This window comes from Gopherus flavomarginatus, chromosome 1 (genome assembly GCF_025201925.1).
Source record: "Gopherus flavomarginatus isolate rGopFla2 chromosome 1, rGopFla2.mat.asm, whole genome shotgun sequence".
NCBI lineage: Eukaryota > Metazoa > Chordata > Testudines > Testudinidae > Gopherus > Gopherus flavomarginatus.
Window position 1 is genome coordinate 179,328,316 of NC_066617.1, and position 13,747 is coordinate 179,342,062.

At 44.8% G+C, this 13,747-nt stretch overlaps 2 protein-coding genes across 4 annotated transcripts in view; one reads left to right on the forward strand and one right to left on the reverse strand.

Annotated features, from left to right (window-relative positions):
- GPA33 (glycoprotein A33) overlaps positions 1–13,747 on the forward strand; it is a 208,447-nt gene that overhangs the window by 172,431 nt on the left and 22,269 nt on the right. The gene's annotated exons all lie outside the window — the stretch shown is intronic.
- LOC127054402 (zinc finger protein 239-like) lies at positions 1,007–6,932 on the reverse strand. Of its 3 annotated transcripts, XM_050960542.1 has the most exons (4): positions 6,649–6,932; positions 3,796–3,919; positions 3,168–3,281; positions 1,007–2,760 (listed from the first exon to the last, which is right to left on the reverse strand). In XM_050960542.1, exons 2-4 carry the CDS (start codon positions 3,848–3,850, stop codon positions 1,829–1,831), a joined length of 1,101 nt encoding a protein of 366 aa, XP_050816499.1. In that variant the 5' UTR covers positions 3,851–3,919; positions 6,649–6,932; the 3' UTR covers positions 1,007–1,828. The 3 variants fall into 3 exon arrangements, with proteins under 3 accessions (XP_050816499.1, XP_050816508.1, XP_050816516.1); XM_050960551.1 differs by lacking the exon at positions 3,796–3,919; XM_050960559.1 differs by lacking the exons at positions 3,796–3,919; positions 6,649–6,932 and having other exon boundaries at positions 1,007–3,044; positions 3,168–3,265.

The window sequence follows — 13,747 nt, forward strand, 5'->3', positions numbered from 1 at the left end:
AAGAACAAATATTTTAAATGGACACTCTCTTGGCCTGGCAGCACTAGGGTGTTACTGCCTCTGGCCAAGCAGCCCACAGCTTCAGTAACATTGTGCACATTTCATGGCTTACACTTTTTCCTCAGGATCACCATTCTTATGGCACCTCTTGCTTTTTGCCATTGCCAGCCTCCTATCATTGGGAGCTGGTTGCTGTCTTAAAAGCCCATCATTATCACTATCCCTACATTCAGATTTTGTGTGTGTGTGTGTGTTTATTTACAACACAACATATTTGATCACTTTCATTCTAGACTAAATCATGGAATAATTTCTTCCCCATTTGGCTTTGAGGATGGAACAGGCATCTCAATAGGTATTTTGTTTACCACAGAGCTTTTTGAGCTAGAGGTATTAACACCTTCCATACTATTGCCAATTTCACTCCTACTCAGTACCACCAAGCTTTTGTCTGAACCAGCATCCCTTTTAGAGGAGGATATATTCATTGTAGTTTTCCCTCTCACAAAGAATTCTTCAGGAAAACATGCTTGGTGGTCAGTTCTTTCCCCATTCTGACAATTCTGCCTTCCGGCATCTTCCTGTGCAGAAAATCTGTACTTCCTTCATGTTGTGACTTTATAACTAAATATCACAGCAAGTTACTACTCTTAGGCTATGTCTACACTACAGACCTTACAGCGGCACAGCTGTACTGCTGCACCTGCACAGCTGTAAGGTCTCCTGTGTAACTGCTCTATGCCAACAGGAGAGAGCTCTCCCCATCGGCATAATTAAACAACCCCCAACGAGCAGCGGTAGCTATGCTGGCAGGAGAGCATCTCCCACTGACATAGTACTGTCCACATAGCTTCTGTTGGTGTAACTTATGTTGCTCAGGAGTGTGTATTTTTTTTTCACACCCATGACTGGCAAAAGTTTTATTGACAAAAGTGCTAGTGTAGAAAGAGCCTTAGAAATATACGTCACAATCTCCTCATCATAACAATTGACAATTCCAGATTCATGGGGGTTTAAGTTAAAAGAAGATTTATTCAAGGGGGAAAAAAAAACAGAATTATGAAATTAAAATTCATATTCAAATTTAAGAACACATTTAGTTTAAAATTAAAGTTAGACAAACAGCTTAATTTTTTTTCAATGCATGTCATCCTCCTCCAGTTCACCAATTGTCAATTAGCAGATCACAGCTAAAACAAATTCATCCTACATACTGATTACACCTTTATAATCTTCATAAAGTGCCACCCACAAGGGCACTTGAGCAAGCATCTTTCTGAGAGAAATGTCTATTAGGATGTTAATTGACTTGCTCTCATGGACTAAGTTGTCAAATAGCAGCGTATTTGTCACAGACACATTAATTTCACTACCATTTATTCAGCAAATACAGTTCCAAGGATATGGCCCAAGTACTATCACAATGTGGGGTTGGGGAGTGGGGTTAAATAAATATAATCGATAGGAACTAATATCTATAAAAAAGTACCAGAAAGTGGGAATCAGGAGCTTAGGTTCTGAAGGGAGCCACAAGGCCAGGGCGAAGTCTGCCAGGATGCCAAAACCTGATCAATGTATTGAGAAAGTGTTATGATTTTATCCATGTTTTACCCTTATCACTACTAAAAATAAAAGGCCATGATTCCCCTGAATACTTAACTCTTCCCAGTTTCCTCCTATTGTGGTGCTTCATACCCATTCCCAAACAATGGCTCAAACCATCATCACACTAAGGACACGCTCCCTCCCCCACATCACACCGCAATGCTCAGCAAGCTTTCTCCCTACAGGAGGGCCGTATACTCCCTCTTCCCCGGAATGGTGGTCCCTACTGTGCGTGGTGTTTCTGGTGCCGCACAAGCTGCGGCTGGAAGCGGAAGCACTTCCCACACTGAGCACAATGGTAGGGATTCTCTCCTGTGTGGATCCTCTGGTGTTTGATCAGATTGGAGTTCCCACTGAAGCACTTCCCACACTCAGTGCATTTGTAGGGTTTCTCCCCGGTGTGGGTCCTGCTGTGGTTGATCAGATCGGAGCTCTGGCCAAAGCTCTTCCCACACTCCATGCACGTGTAGGGCTTGACGCCGTTGTGGATCCTCTGGTGCTGGATGAGGTGTGACCGCTGGCTAAAATTTTTGCCACACTCGGGACATTTGTATGGCTTCTCTCCTGTGTGCATTCTCTGGTGTTTTATACATGTGGAGCTATCACTGAAGATCTTCCCACACTCAGTGCATACATAGGGCTTGTGTCCTGTGTGGATCCTCTGGTGTTTAACAAGGTTGGAGCTCTGGCTGAAGCTCTTCCCACACTCATGACATGTGTAGGGCTTCTGGCCCGTGTGGATTCTCCGGTGCTGAATAAGGTGCGAGCTCTGGCTGAAGCCTTTCCCGCACTCTGTGCATTTGAAGGGTCTCTCCCCCGTGTGCATTCTCTGATGCTGGATCAGGTGTATGCTTCGACTGAAGCCCTTCCCGCATTCAGAACATATGGTTGGTCTCTCTGATCGGGGTGTTCGTCGGGGAATGATGTCCTCTCGTTGCTCCTGAAGGTCTTGTTCACCGTGAGTCGATTCAGTTGGTTTCCTCTCTGAAGGGTCCTCTCGTTGTGGCACTGCTGAGTTGTGCTGACTCACTTGGGCTTTTCCCAGGTCAGAACCCTGGGATATGTCTCCTCCAGATCTCACTGAAAACACCCGCTGCAGTTCCATGCTTGCAGAATCTTCCTGCTGAGGAATCTCCTCCTCTCCACTGTGATCTCCTGGCAAAGATAAGATTATTCCAGACATGGTTATTCCCTGTGCTTGGGAGAAAGAAAGCCTTGGAAAGAGGACGTGCAAAAGGACTTGTGACTACTGCTGAAGATCAGAAGTCAGGTCTTTCCCAAATAAGAGTGGAGGGGATGAGTTCAGCTTCCACAACTCTTCTTAACACTCAGAGTACAGGTGAGGGTAGACAATACTAGCAGAAGTGAGTCAGGAAGGGCAGAAAGCCATCCTGGATATTTGCCCTGGAGATAGTTTTCTTACATTGTAACCAGTTCTCCTAATTACAAAATGGAACAAGATGACATGAGGCAGAACCATGAGTTCACAGTAGCTATTGAAATTCCAACTTCTTTTACTTCACTCATTGAGTGTTTCCAAGTTGGTTCAGTTTATTCCTCACCTGTGTGGGTGTATTTCAAGAGCTCGGTGTCCTTGAAAGCCTGGTGACCTCGGTCAGATAGTTCCTTGCCTTCTTCCATTTGGGAGGCCATGTCACATTTAGGAATTGAAAAACCTGCTCATGAGAAAGAAAACAACATGGCTTGTTAAATATTCAACCAATGCTTGTCACAAAAGATGTTTTTAAGCCCAGCTGCTCTAATGGGGAGGGGAGGGAGCAGAGCAGTAGTCTGGAAGGGATGAGTCACCTGAATGCTTGGGAAAGTATTCCAGGATACCCTTTGGGAAATAATGGTTCTGATGGTAGATGTGTTTTATCTGTGTAAGAGATTCAAGGATCCCTCTTAATGGGAGAATGATATTATATACAAAGCCTTTTTAAGTTGGTGCCAGTCCCAGGTAGAGGTGTGTTGCAAACCCAGGAATTTCCAGCAACGTTTGTATGCTCAGGCGTTAGAGACAAGGACAGGAGTGGGCTGTCAACGGCACTTCTGAAAATCCTTCTAAATGGAAGGTGAGACTTGTACCCAGTTTCTGAGGATTAAAGAGTCTGATCCCCCTGGAAAGAACCTTGTGCTGGAGCAAATGAAGTCACTTCAGAGATGCTCATAAAAAAGGTGACTCCTTACCTAGTGAGGTGAGATTCCAGTAGTTCTCCTGCATGACATCCCTGTTGAGTTCCATCAGTCCTTTGCCATAAAGCCCTGCTAGATCTTTGGACAGCACAACCACACCATAAAATGCCAATGGTACCTAAAACAAGCATTCTCCATTCAGTATTTGCTGCTCCAAGGACAAGGGGTAGTGAGAGGAGCAGGGTGGTAGCAAGGGGTAGTGAGAGGAGCAGGAGGGACCCAGGAACTGGAAGCTGCTGCAAAGAAGAACAGATGTGACACAATGGCAAGAAAAAGGGAAGGGGGAAACCTCAAAAGTCACAAAGAGAGAAAGGAGGATGGGGAAGGAAGAAAACCAAAGGGAGGAGTGGGCAGTCCTAGGGTTCACCATGACCATAATGTGTTATAACTAAAACTTACCCTGTCTACAGTAGTATTTTTTAAAAAGTGTTAGAGTATCTCCTAGGAGATACAGCTCCACTACTGGTTGGATCCAAAGGCCGTAACTGCTAAAAAATATTAGGGATAGGAAAACACTCCAACATTCAGGCAATACTTGTATTCAGAGGCCGTATTACTGGATATTAACAAGTATATAAGCTTACAATGGAAATACCATGAGTGAAAATATAAGCAATCAGGCAGCAGCAGAGAGGAGAGGCTGCCCATCATACTCAACCTTCAACTGTGCTACAGCAGCAGAGAGATCCACAGTAAGCTAACTGGCCAACCTGGAGCAGGCAAAGAGAATGAAGTGTCACTCTCTTCAGGGGAGGCAAAGATAGTGAATCCTATGGCTCTCCTGCTCCCCCCTTTCTTTAGTACTCTTGTGTGCCACTGGCAAAGCATATTCATGGGTGTTTTCGTTCTGTCCTGTGCCAGGAGACCAAGGAGAGAGTAAGAGTCTGTAAACTTTCCCCCACTCTCATAGCTGGAGTTTTAATAAATGTTTATCATTTTGCTTTTAATTCCACTCAGCTACATGTACTTTTTATGGCTCAGCCAAGGTATTTTTGGTTTATAGGGATTACTCTACTGTGGAGTTCCATGTTTTCAGCAAGCCATTTTCTGTCCCTTAAGACCCTGGAATCTGCAGGAGAATGGACTGCGTAATACTTCAATTCTCCACACTGGGAACCCTGGGGACTACAGGGCAGAGCTCAGATTTTGAGGAAGCAATCCAATTATAGTGTGTATATTTTCCCCAACACTGAATAATGCTCACTTTCTGCTCTGACTGGAAAGAGATTTTTACCATAGGGAAAAGTATATCCTTCAATAGCACAAGTCTGCCTGGCAAGTATTACTCTTGTATTTGGGAAATCAGGTGAGCAAGGTAGTATCTTTTATTGGACCACCTTCTGTTGGTGAGTGAGACAAGCTTACAGAGAGCTGGCCTCAGGAGCAGCAGGTCTCTACTCTGCGCCTTTTCATTCTAGCCTCCATTACTGGCTACTAGGGGAATCAGTCTCATTTACACAGCAAGTTGATCTCTAGATCCTCTAGTCCAGGGGCAGGCAACCTATGGCACACGTGCCAAAGGCGGCACACTAGCTGATTTTCAGTGGCACTCACAGTGCCCGGGTCCTGGCCACTGGTCTGGGGAGCTCTGCATTTTAATTTAATATGAAACTTCTTAAACATTTTAAAAGCTTTATTTACTTTACATCCAATCATAGTTTAGTTATATATTATAGCCTTATAGAAAAAGACCTTCTAAAAAGGTTAAAATGTATTACTGGCATGCGAAACCTTAAATTAGAGTGAATAAATAAAGACTCAACACACCACTTCTGAAAGGTTGCCGACCCCTGCTCTAGTCCCATGCTGCTTGCAGAACGAACTCCTGGATTATAGCCTCCCATCCTTATGGATGGGAGGCTATAATCCAGCAAGGGGATGAGCAGGGGGTATGAGGCATTCCAGAATTGCAATTCCCCCCATCAGCTGAGTGGGGACAGTGGAACATACAAGCAGCAGCTTGCTATGTCAGGTGGAGTGCTAGAGGATGCTAGGGCGAGATACGGAAGGAATGGGGTGGAAGTGGCCTGCTGGAAAATGCTAGGGGGGTAGGATGCAAGAATAAGAGGATTGTGGGGATGCTAGACCATGCTGCTCGACCAGAAAAGGGTGCAGTAATGGAGGGAGCAATCCTGTTGTATTGTGGCAGGAGGGTGTTGCCTGAAGTAGGGAGCTGCTGGGGTGTGTAAGAAGGGGGGGGGGCAGAAAGGGGAGGGCTGCCTGCTGGAGTGCTAGTGAAATAAAAAACATGGAGTAGGGGTTCAAACAGAAATCTGCAAAGGGACAGGAGGACAGATGGTTCCCGGGGAAGGGGGCCAAGCCCTGTAAAGGTGGTGGCTACAGGAGGGAGTGAGGACAGGAAAGGCTAATGGAAAATGTCAAAAGGGGTGCAAGAATTGAGGGTCACAGGAAAGGGGCACAGAAACAGGGTGGCATCCCTGGGAGCACCGTGAAGGAAGGGTAATAAATAGAAAGGCGCAGGGGTTGAGAGGGAAAAGGACGTCTGCTCGCTAAGGAAAAAAAATGAGTAGGGGGTGGAGGAAAGAGAGAAACGTCCCTCGTTTTTTCAGCTGGGTTCTGGATGAATTCCCACTCTGGAATGGGCACAGGGGCCAGTTTGCAGCTCCCTGAGCCACTCTCACAAGTCCCATCCTGAAAACACAATGTGTTTGCTAGAAGTCACATGGCTTCGAAGCTCAGAGTGATTTTTTCGGGGGCGGGTCTGCACCGGTGTTTGAATGCTGGCCGTGCAGGCTGCCTCACTGTCATGAGAGCCAGGCTCGCGAGCAAAGGCACGCACGCCTCCAGCTCCGCGACGGGCCGCTTCCACGGCCCTCCTTTACCTACCTGCGAGAAAACGCAGCCAGCGATTGCAGCCTCCAGTCCCGGGCTCTCCTCTGGGAGAGAGGATGCGCTTTAGCCTCGCAGATCTCACTCACACAGCAGATTGCAGCTTCCTGCTTGGGGACCGGGAGGGCAAAGGACGCTTCCTGGGAGGAGCCAGGAGAAAGCCTGCGGGGTAGCATAATACCTCAGTGCTGTTAAGGGAGGGGATCTCTCCACGGATCCTACCCCGCTAGGCAAGGAGCGGATACGGGCAGGTGTCAGAGCTGCTGCACACAGACTCATCACCCCATGGCAGCCACTGCTCCATGCATGTTAGAGGGCGCGTGTTCCTGGAAGTAGTGAGAGCCAGCCACAGGAGCCATCTTAGCAAGGGGGTGGACACCCCCCAGGAACATTACTGAATTTACAGTCTGTGCCCAGCGTGGAAACATGATGTTAGTGGAAGCCATTCCTGGTAAGGTTGCCAGCTGTCTGGTATGCAACTTAAAGCCCCAGTTCCTGGAGTCAAATGATTGCAAATCTCAGTTTATTTGTATTTTAAGATTAAAAAGTTTCTAGCCCTCACAGTTGTGGAAGAGAGCTTGACTGTATAACCTGAATGCATCATAAAGGCTCAAAAATCCCAAGGGAAACAAACAACCCCCAAACTTTTATTTTTTAAAACCGTGCTTTGTAAGGCAATTTTGTGATTTTTAAACATTTTGGGTCTAGACTAAGCTCTTCGGGACGGAGGCTTTTTGTTCCATCTCAGAAAAACTGCAGCCAGTCAGCAACACCCATTTCTGCAATCAGCTCTTGATGTTTTACAGAATGATAGTGGGAGGCTAGGTGTTGATAGTCACTTCACACAGGATAGCAAGCAGCTGCATTGCCCTCTGTGTGCAATAGGGCTTTGTATGTATGCAGTATCAGAGGGGTAGCCGTATTAGTCTGTATCCACAAAAACAATGGGTCCGGTGGCCCTGTAAAGACTAACAGATTTATTTGGGCATAAGCTTTTGTGGCAGGGCTGGCTTTAGGCCTATTTCACCAATTCCCCCAAATTGGGCCCCACTCCCAGTGAGAGTCCCTTCCCTGGCTAGAGGCGCCTTTTTAATTTTTACTCACCTGGCGGTGCTTCGGGACTTAAGCGGCACTTCGGTGGTGGGTCCTTCACTTGCTCTGGGTCTTCGGCAGCACTTCAGTGGCAGGTCCTTCAGTGCCCCTGAAGACCTGGAGCGAGTGAAGGACCCGCCGCCGAAGACCCAGAGCACCGCCCCGTGAGTACAAGCCCCACGTGTTTTTTTACATTTTTTTTTTAAGTCATCCCTGCTGGGTCCCTGTTGAAACTGTTTGAATTGGGCCCCACACTTCCTAAAGCCGGCCCTGTTTTGTGAGTAAAAAACCCCACTTCTTCAGATGTATGCAGTGTATGCAGTGTTCTTACCCTGGGATGGATATAGCATTCATTATAGAGACAAGGTGGGTAATATCTTTTATTGGACCAGCTTCTGCTGTTGAGAGAGACAAGCTTTCAAGCTTACACAGAGCTCTTCTTCTGCTCTGGGAAATGTATGTGTAAGCTCAAAAGCTTGTCCCAGTCCAATACGTTAGCTAACCCACATGCTCTGTCCAGTACGACTTTGTCACAAAGTCCAGCAATCAGTCTCTTCCTCTTTCTCTCATTTGAGCCGCTTTCCTTTCTGTGCACTTCTTCCCGACACCCACCCCTACGGAGGTAGGTTGGGACTTTGATCACTTTTGGGCCTAGGCATTTTTAGTATTTAAGGAATAGGTTGTGTGAAAGGCATATTTGAGAGAAAGCAGCATGTCTAGAAGGTTGGAACAGGGAATTGGGAATCTGAAGATAAACAGCCTTGTGCTCATTTACGGTCCCTTTAAATTGTCCAAAATTATTATTTGAAGGAAAAACGTCACAGAAGATAATATTATGCCTGTAGTGCCTTTAGCTGAGCTCCCCTAGAGCTTTAAAAACTTTAAGCCTCACAACATCCCTCTGAGGTAGAGGTGTTATCCCCATTTTACTGATGGGGAAACAGGTACATGATGACTAGTCAGAGATACACAAAACAAGTTAATAGGAGAGCCCAGTAATATAGCTGTGTACCAGATTTTATACCTAGAGAGTTTGAAAGTTTCTATGGAAAGATTGCTCAGATGCTTTGCAGCAATAGAAGTGACACTCAGTGCAGTCAAATGATAAATTTGGTACAAAATTTGAGACTGAAATCAGTGTATAACGGCTGGTCTACAATGGGAAATTGACTGGAATAGTTATTGCAGTCCCCTGTGAATACTGTTCTGGAATAAAAATCACTTTGTTCCAGAATAATTACTCTGCTGTGGAAATGCACTAGTTATTGCAGAATAAAATTGACTTTTATTCTGGAACATAGCACGGTGGATTGATTTAAAACAAGCCATTTTAAATCACCAATTTTACTCATGATTTAAATCAGCAAGCAGGAAACCTTGATTTAAATGATCAATTTTAATCTAGGTTTGCATTTGTACCTTAGTTATTTTCCTAAAGAAAAGCTGATTCTCATTGGTTGTTAACGATTAAAACATGTTGATTTGCAACTCTATATAGTCTTTACATTAAATTTGGAGGTACGTTTTGCTAGCCAGGAGGATACACTATATATAGGTCCACACACATTTATTAAGCAATTATAGAGCTTAATATAGTTATTCACATTCTTCATTTTCTAATAAATGTAAAAATTGTGAATGATAGATTTTGTATTTACTGTATATTACTAATTTTTACTTGTGAATTCTGTCAAGCTCTGTTTGGATGGAAATAGGAATTCAATTAAAATGTGCAGAAAAAATTAAATGAAGTATATCTACAGTTAGTGAATTGAAGTGATTGTATCTGGTCACCTTATCTTTCAAGATTTTAGAACTAGTAGATCTCACCTTCTCACACCTCATTTTTATTCACAGATTGAAAGGGGAAAACAAGCTTTCCAGTTTTTTCAACTCCTAAGAAACCAGCCGAACCAGTTGAATAAACTGAAATAAAGAAACTGTTCTCTGCACCCAAAGAAGAGACTACTGCTGTCTAAAGATAGTTTAGCACTTCAATAAATTCTGGTTCCAGATGTTTAGCTAGTTTGACTATCTTTAAAACTTTGGTAGCAAACATGTAGTGCTTAATTTTTTCATTTAATTTAAGTGATAGTAATAATTACAGTAAATCTCAGCCTTAACATAGGTTGTCATGATGTCAAATTTAATTTTAAATAAGTTCATTTTTAAAACAAAATCTTTGATTGTTTTTTAAAATCCATTTTTTATACACCCTGTAATAGAATGTCCATAGGGAGAGCTATTCTGGAATGGCTATTCCAGTCAATTTCCACATGTAGACAAGCTCTAAGTGAGAAAAAGTTGCTGGGCCTGGTACATTATAATTGTATGACATATGAGGGAAACACCTGTTGTGAAGGTGACTACCTGAATTTTCTTTGTTTTGTATAAAAGTACATAAAGGGAAGATGCTTTCTGTAGATTCAATGTGGAATGGCTAATTTAATTTCCTGAATTTGGGATGCTGCTAGAACAGGGAGGAGAGCGGGTTTGACTTTTGGCAGGTGGAGGTTGAGTGAAGGCTACTGGGAGGAGAAAGTCTGGACCCATACTACTACTTTCCCGTTAGAGCAGGGGTGAGGTACTGGGAGAAGGTGTTGAATGGGAGCAGGGCCTGGGCAGAGCTGGGCAGGGAGCACCCCCAGCAGATTAGAAACTTGGCACCTATGCTAGGATTTAGCTGAAAAAAAACTTCAGATGAAGTAACTTTTCTAGGAGGTGGGTTAAAGAGATCGAATCGCATAAAATGTATGCGTTATGTTCATGAATTAAATCTAGGTTCTACTGCCTCTGTTTCCTTTAATAAATACTCCCTTTACCTCCATCAGTTCTTAGAGGGATGGCCTTCCTGGACTGCTGTTAGCAGAATTAATCTCTATTTCTCTTCACAGATGTCTCAATAGCATATCCTTTCCTGTTGCTCCCAGATGTCATACACTGAGTTATGGTGAGTACTAATGCTATTTATAATGTATAAAGGCAAACCACATAGGAAACATGGAAAACCATGTTATTGTAAACTAAGAAGATACTAATCACAGCAAGTAGTTACACAGAAAGAAAAATGTTAAACAAACATCCATTGCTTGAGATTATGGTCTTTCTTCCTCACTATCTGAGCAGCTTGTTCAGCTTGTGAAAAGGGAACCACAGGTGCCGGCTTTCTTTACTCAGGTTTTAGCTCTTCTGACCCTCTCCCTTTCCTTGCTCTGAGAAAATGAATAAAAGGTTGGCTACAACCATTTTAGCAATCCTGATATTATTAATTTAAAATACCTCAGCCTTTCAGCACACATAGCTTTACCTCAAAGTCACTTGGTTGCAGCCTGTGCTTGGGAATTTGTAGCCTAAACCTTTGCTGCCCTCCTGCCAGGAAGTTTGTTTTTATTTTCATATTTTCCCATGCATAGGTTATGATCTGTCCCAAAGTTTGAGACCAGTCTCTGTTATTTTGGATTTGGAGGAAGCCTATCTGCAAGCCAGATGCCAACACATCTTTCCTTATGGACCACACACCCTCCCCCAGACACAAAATGTATTTAAGAAAATAGTCGGAATATGTTCAATATTCTGAGACCTGTGCTTTACCCCTTAGAGTATGCTTGGATGGCTTACTCCAAATTAAAATTGCCTGACCTGAAACCAAAGAAGTTTCATTTTTAGTACAGGATCACTACAAAGAACTCCAAAAAAATGTCTAGGCACTGTAAGGTTTCATAACCTCAGAGGTTCTCACCATTGGTCTTCCTACTGAATGAAGCAGAACTGGGTAGGGAGGAGAGTGTTCATTGTTTAAGGATCAAATTTGTCCCACTCACAGTGTGTTTGTACGTCCTGTCCCTTATGTGTGTTTGGTGAGTGCTGAGCTGAATCTGAAGCTTTTCCCCACGCTCTTCACAGCTGTAGGGCCTCTCTCCACTATGGATTCTCTGGTGCTGCATGAACATTGATCTGCTGATGAACCTCTTCCCACGGTCAGCACATGTGAAGAACAACTCCCTGGTGTGAGTTCTGTGGTGGTTAGTGAGGTATGAGCTTGTTGCAAACCCTTTCCCACTCTCTTCATGTTTATAGGGACTACCTCCCATGTGGATTCTCTGGTGTTTAGTGATGTCCGAACTCCACTGAAAGTGTTTCCCACACCCATAGGGCCACTCCCTGCTGTGGATTCTCTGGTGCTCCATGGGGAAAGAGGCATTTCTCAAGCTCCTCCCACCTTGGGTGCGTTTGCACAGCCTGTCCCCTGTGTGAGTTCTCCGGTGTTTGGTGAGTGTGAAACTGAACCTGAATCTCCTCGCACACTCTTTGCAGCTATAGGGCCGCTCCCCAGTGTGAGTTCTCTGGTGCTACATGAATGTGGAACTCTCTGCAAACCTTTTCCCACACTCAGTGCATCAGAGGATCCCCGTGTGGATCCTCTGATGTACAACAAGATGTGAGCTCCAACTGAAGCTCTTCTTGCAAAGCCTGCATGCGCTGGGTTTCTCTCCCGTGTGCATTCTCAGATGCCGAGTAAGGGCTGAGCTCCCACGGAAGCCCTTCCTACACTCGGCACATGGGAAGGGTCTCTCCTCTGTGTGGGTCCTTTGATGTTTGAAGAGAGTGGAGCTGTAATTGAAGCACTTCTCGCATACCCTGCATGTGAAGGGTCTCTCCCTAATGTGGATTCTCTAATGGTTAGTAAGGTACGAACGCTCCATGAACCCTTTCCTGCACGCTTCACATGAATAGGGTTTTTCCTCTTGTGTGGATTCTTTGGTGTTTAGTGACATGCGAGTTCTGCTGGAAGCGTTTCCCGCACTCTCTGCACTTTTAGGGCTCCTCCCCTCTGTGCGTACTCTGGTGCTCGACAAGGGCGGAGCTCTTCCCACACTCAATGCATTTGCATGGTCTGTCCCCTGTTTGGGTTCTCAAGTGTTTGCTGAGTGCTGATCTGAAGCCTAAGCTTTCCCCGCACACTTTGCAGCTGTAGGGCTGCTCCCTGGTGTGGGTTCTCTGGTGCTGGTTGCAAGTTGATCTGTCGGTGAATCTTTTTCCACATTCAGCGCATTGGAAGGGTCTCTCCCCGTGCGGATTCTCTTATGTGCAGCAAGGTATGAGCTCCGACTGAAGCTCTTCCCATACTCAGTGCAGGTGGTCAGCCTGTCTTCTCCACAGATGTGCTTACCATCAGAGGTCTCTCTCTCCTCAGGACTCTGGGAAATATTCCCTTTGGATCTGCTGCCTGATAATGTTCTAGGCTGCTCCATTTCTTCATCAGGATATTCCTGCAGAATCTCATAGTTTCCTGCAATAAAAGGAGAATCCAGAGATGATAAAATCCCCACGTTTGAGAGAAAGGGAACATTGGAAAGGGGGAACTGCAAACTGGTTTCTTCACAAATCCAGAGAACTGTGAATACATTAAAGATATCCAGAGATGAATACCCTGGCCCTCAGAAGGGACCAGATAAGCTTCCATATCCCTGTGACAAAATATATGTCCCTGTCCCTGAGGGAATCAGGAAGAGAGATTAAGCCCCTTTACTGGGCAGAAAGGAGGTTATCTGATGAATTGGAATTCATTTAGCTGCTGAGAGGAGGAACCGACAACTGTGTCTGAGTGAGGAAAGCCGGTAAGACAGAAGCAGAGCCTTCTGGGGGGAGAAGGGGTCCTAAGAAGGACGACTAGCAGATTTGTAGTTTTCCCCCATACCGCAAGCCAGTATGGAGAAGAGTAGTGACTGATGAATAAATCACATGTCCTAAACTGAGGTCTATGCCACCGACAGAAACTGCAATCCCAGTGATACTGTTCCTGGTTTTGATTCTTTCCGGACATTTGGACTACACAAAAGGAAGTTGCTTTGCATTATTTTTGTGTCATTTGAGCTCCCCAGCACTATCATCCCAAGGCTGAGACCAGAATATTTTTCTCCCTTTTTGGGGAAAGACTTGGAATGGCAGTTATTCCCATTAACCAACCCCAACCCCCCATCTGAATAAACACACAAATACAAGA

Coding starts and splice junctions, on each gene's coding strand:
- LOC127054402 (XM_050960542.1), bottom strand. CDS start 3,850: ATGGAACTCAACAGGGATGTCATGCAGGAGAACTACTGGAATCTCACC. Junction 3,282..3,795: donor CTGGAATCTCACCTCACTAG/GTAAGGAGTCAC, acceptor TCTCATGAGCAG/GTTTTTCAATTCCTAAATGT. Junction 2,761..3,167: donor CTTGAAATACACCCACACAG/GTGAGGAATAAA, acceptor TATCTTTGCCAG/GAGATCACAGTGGAGAGGAG.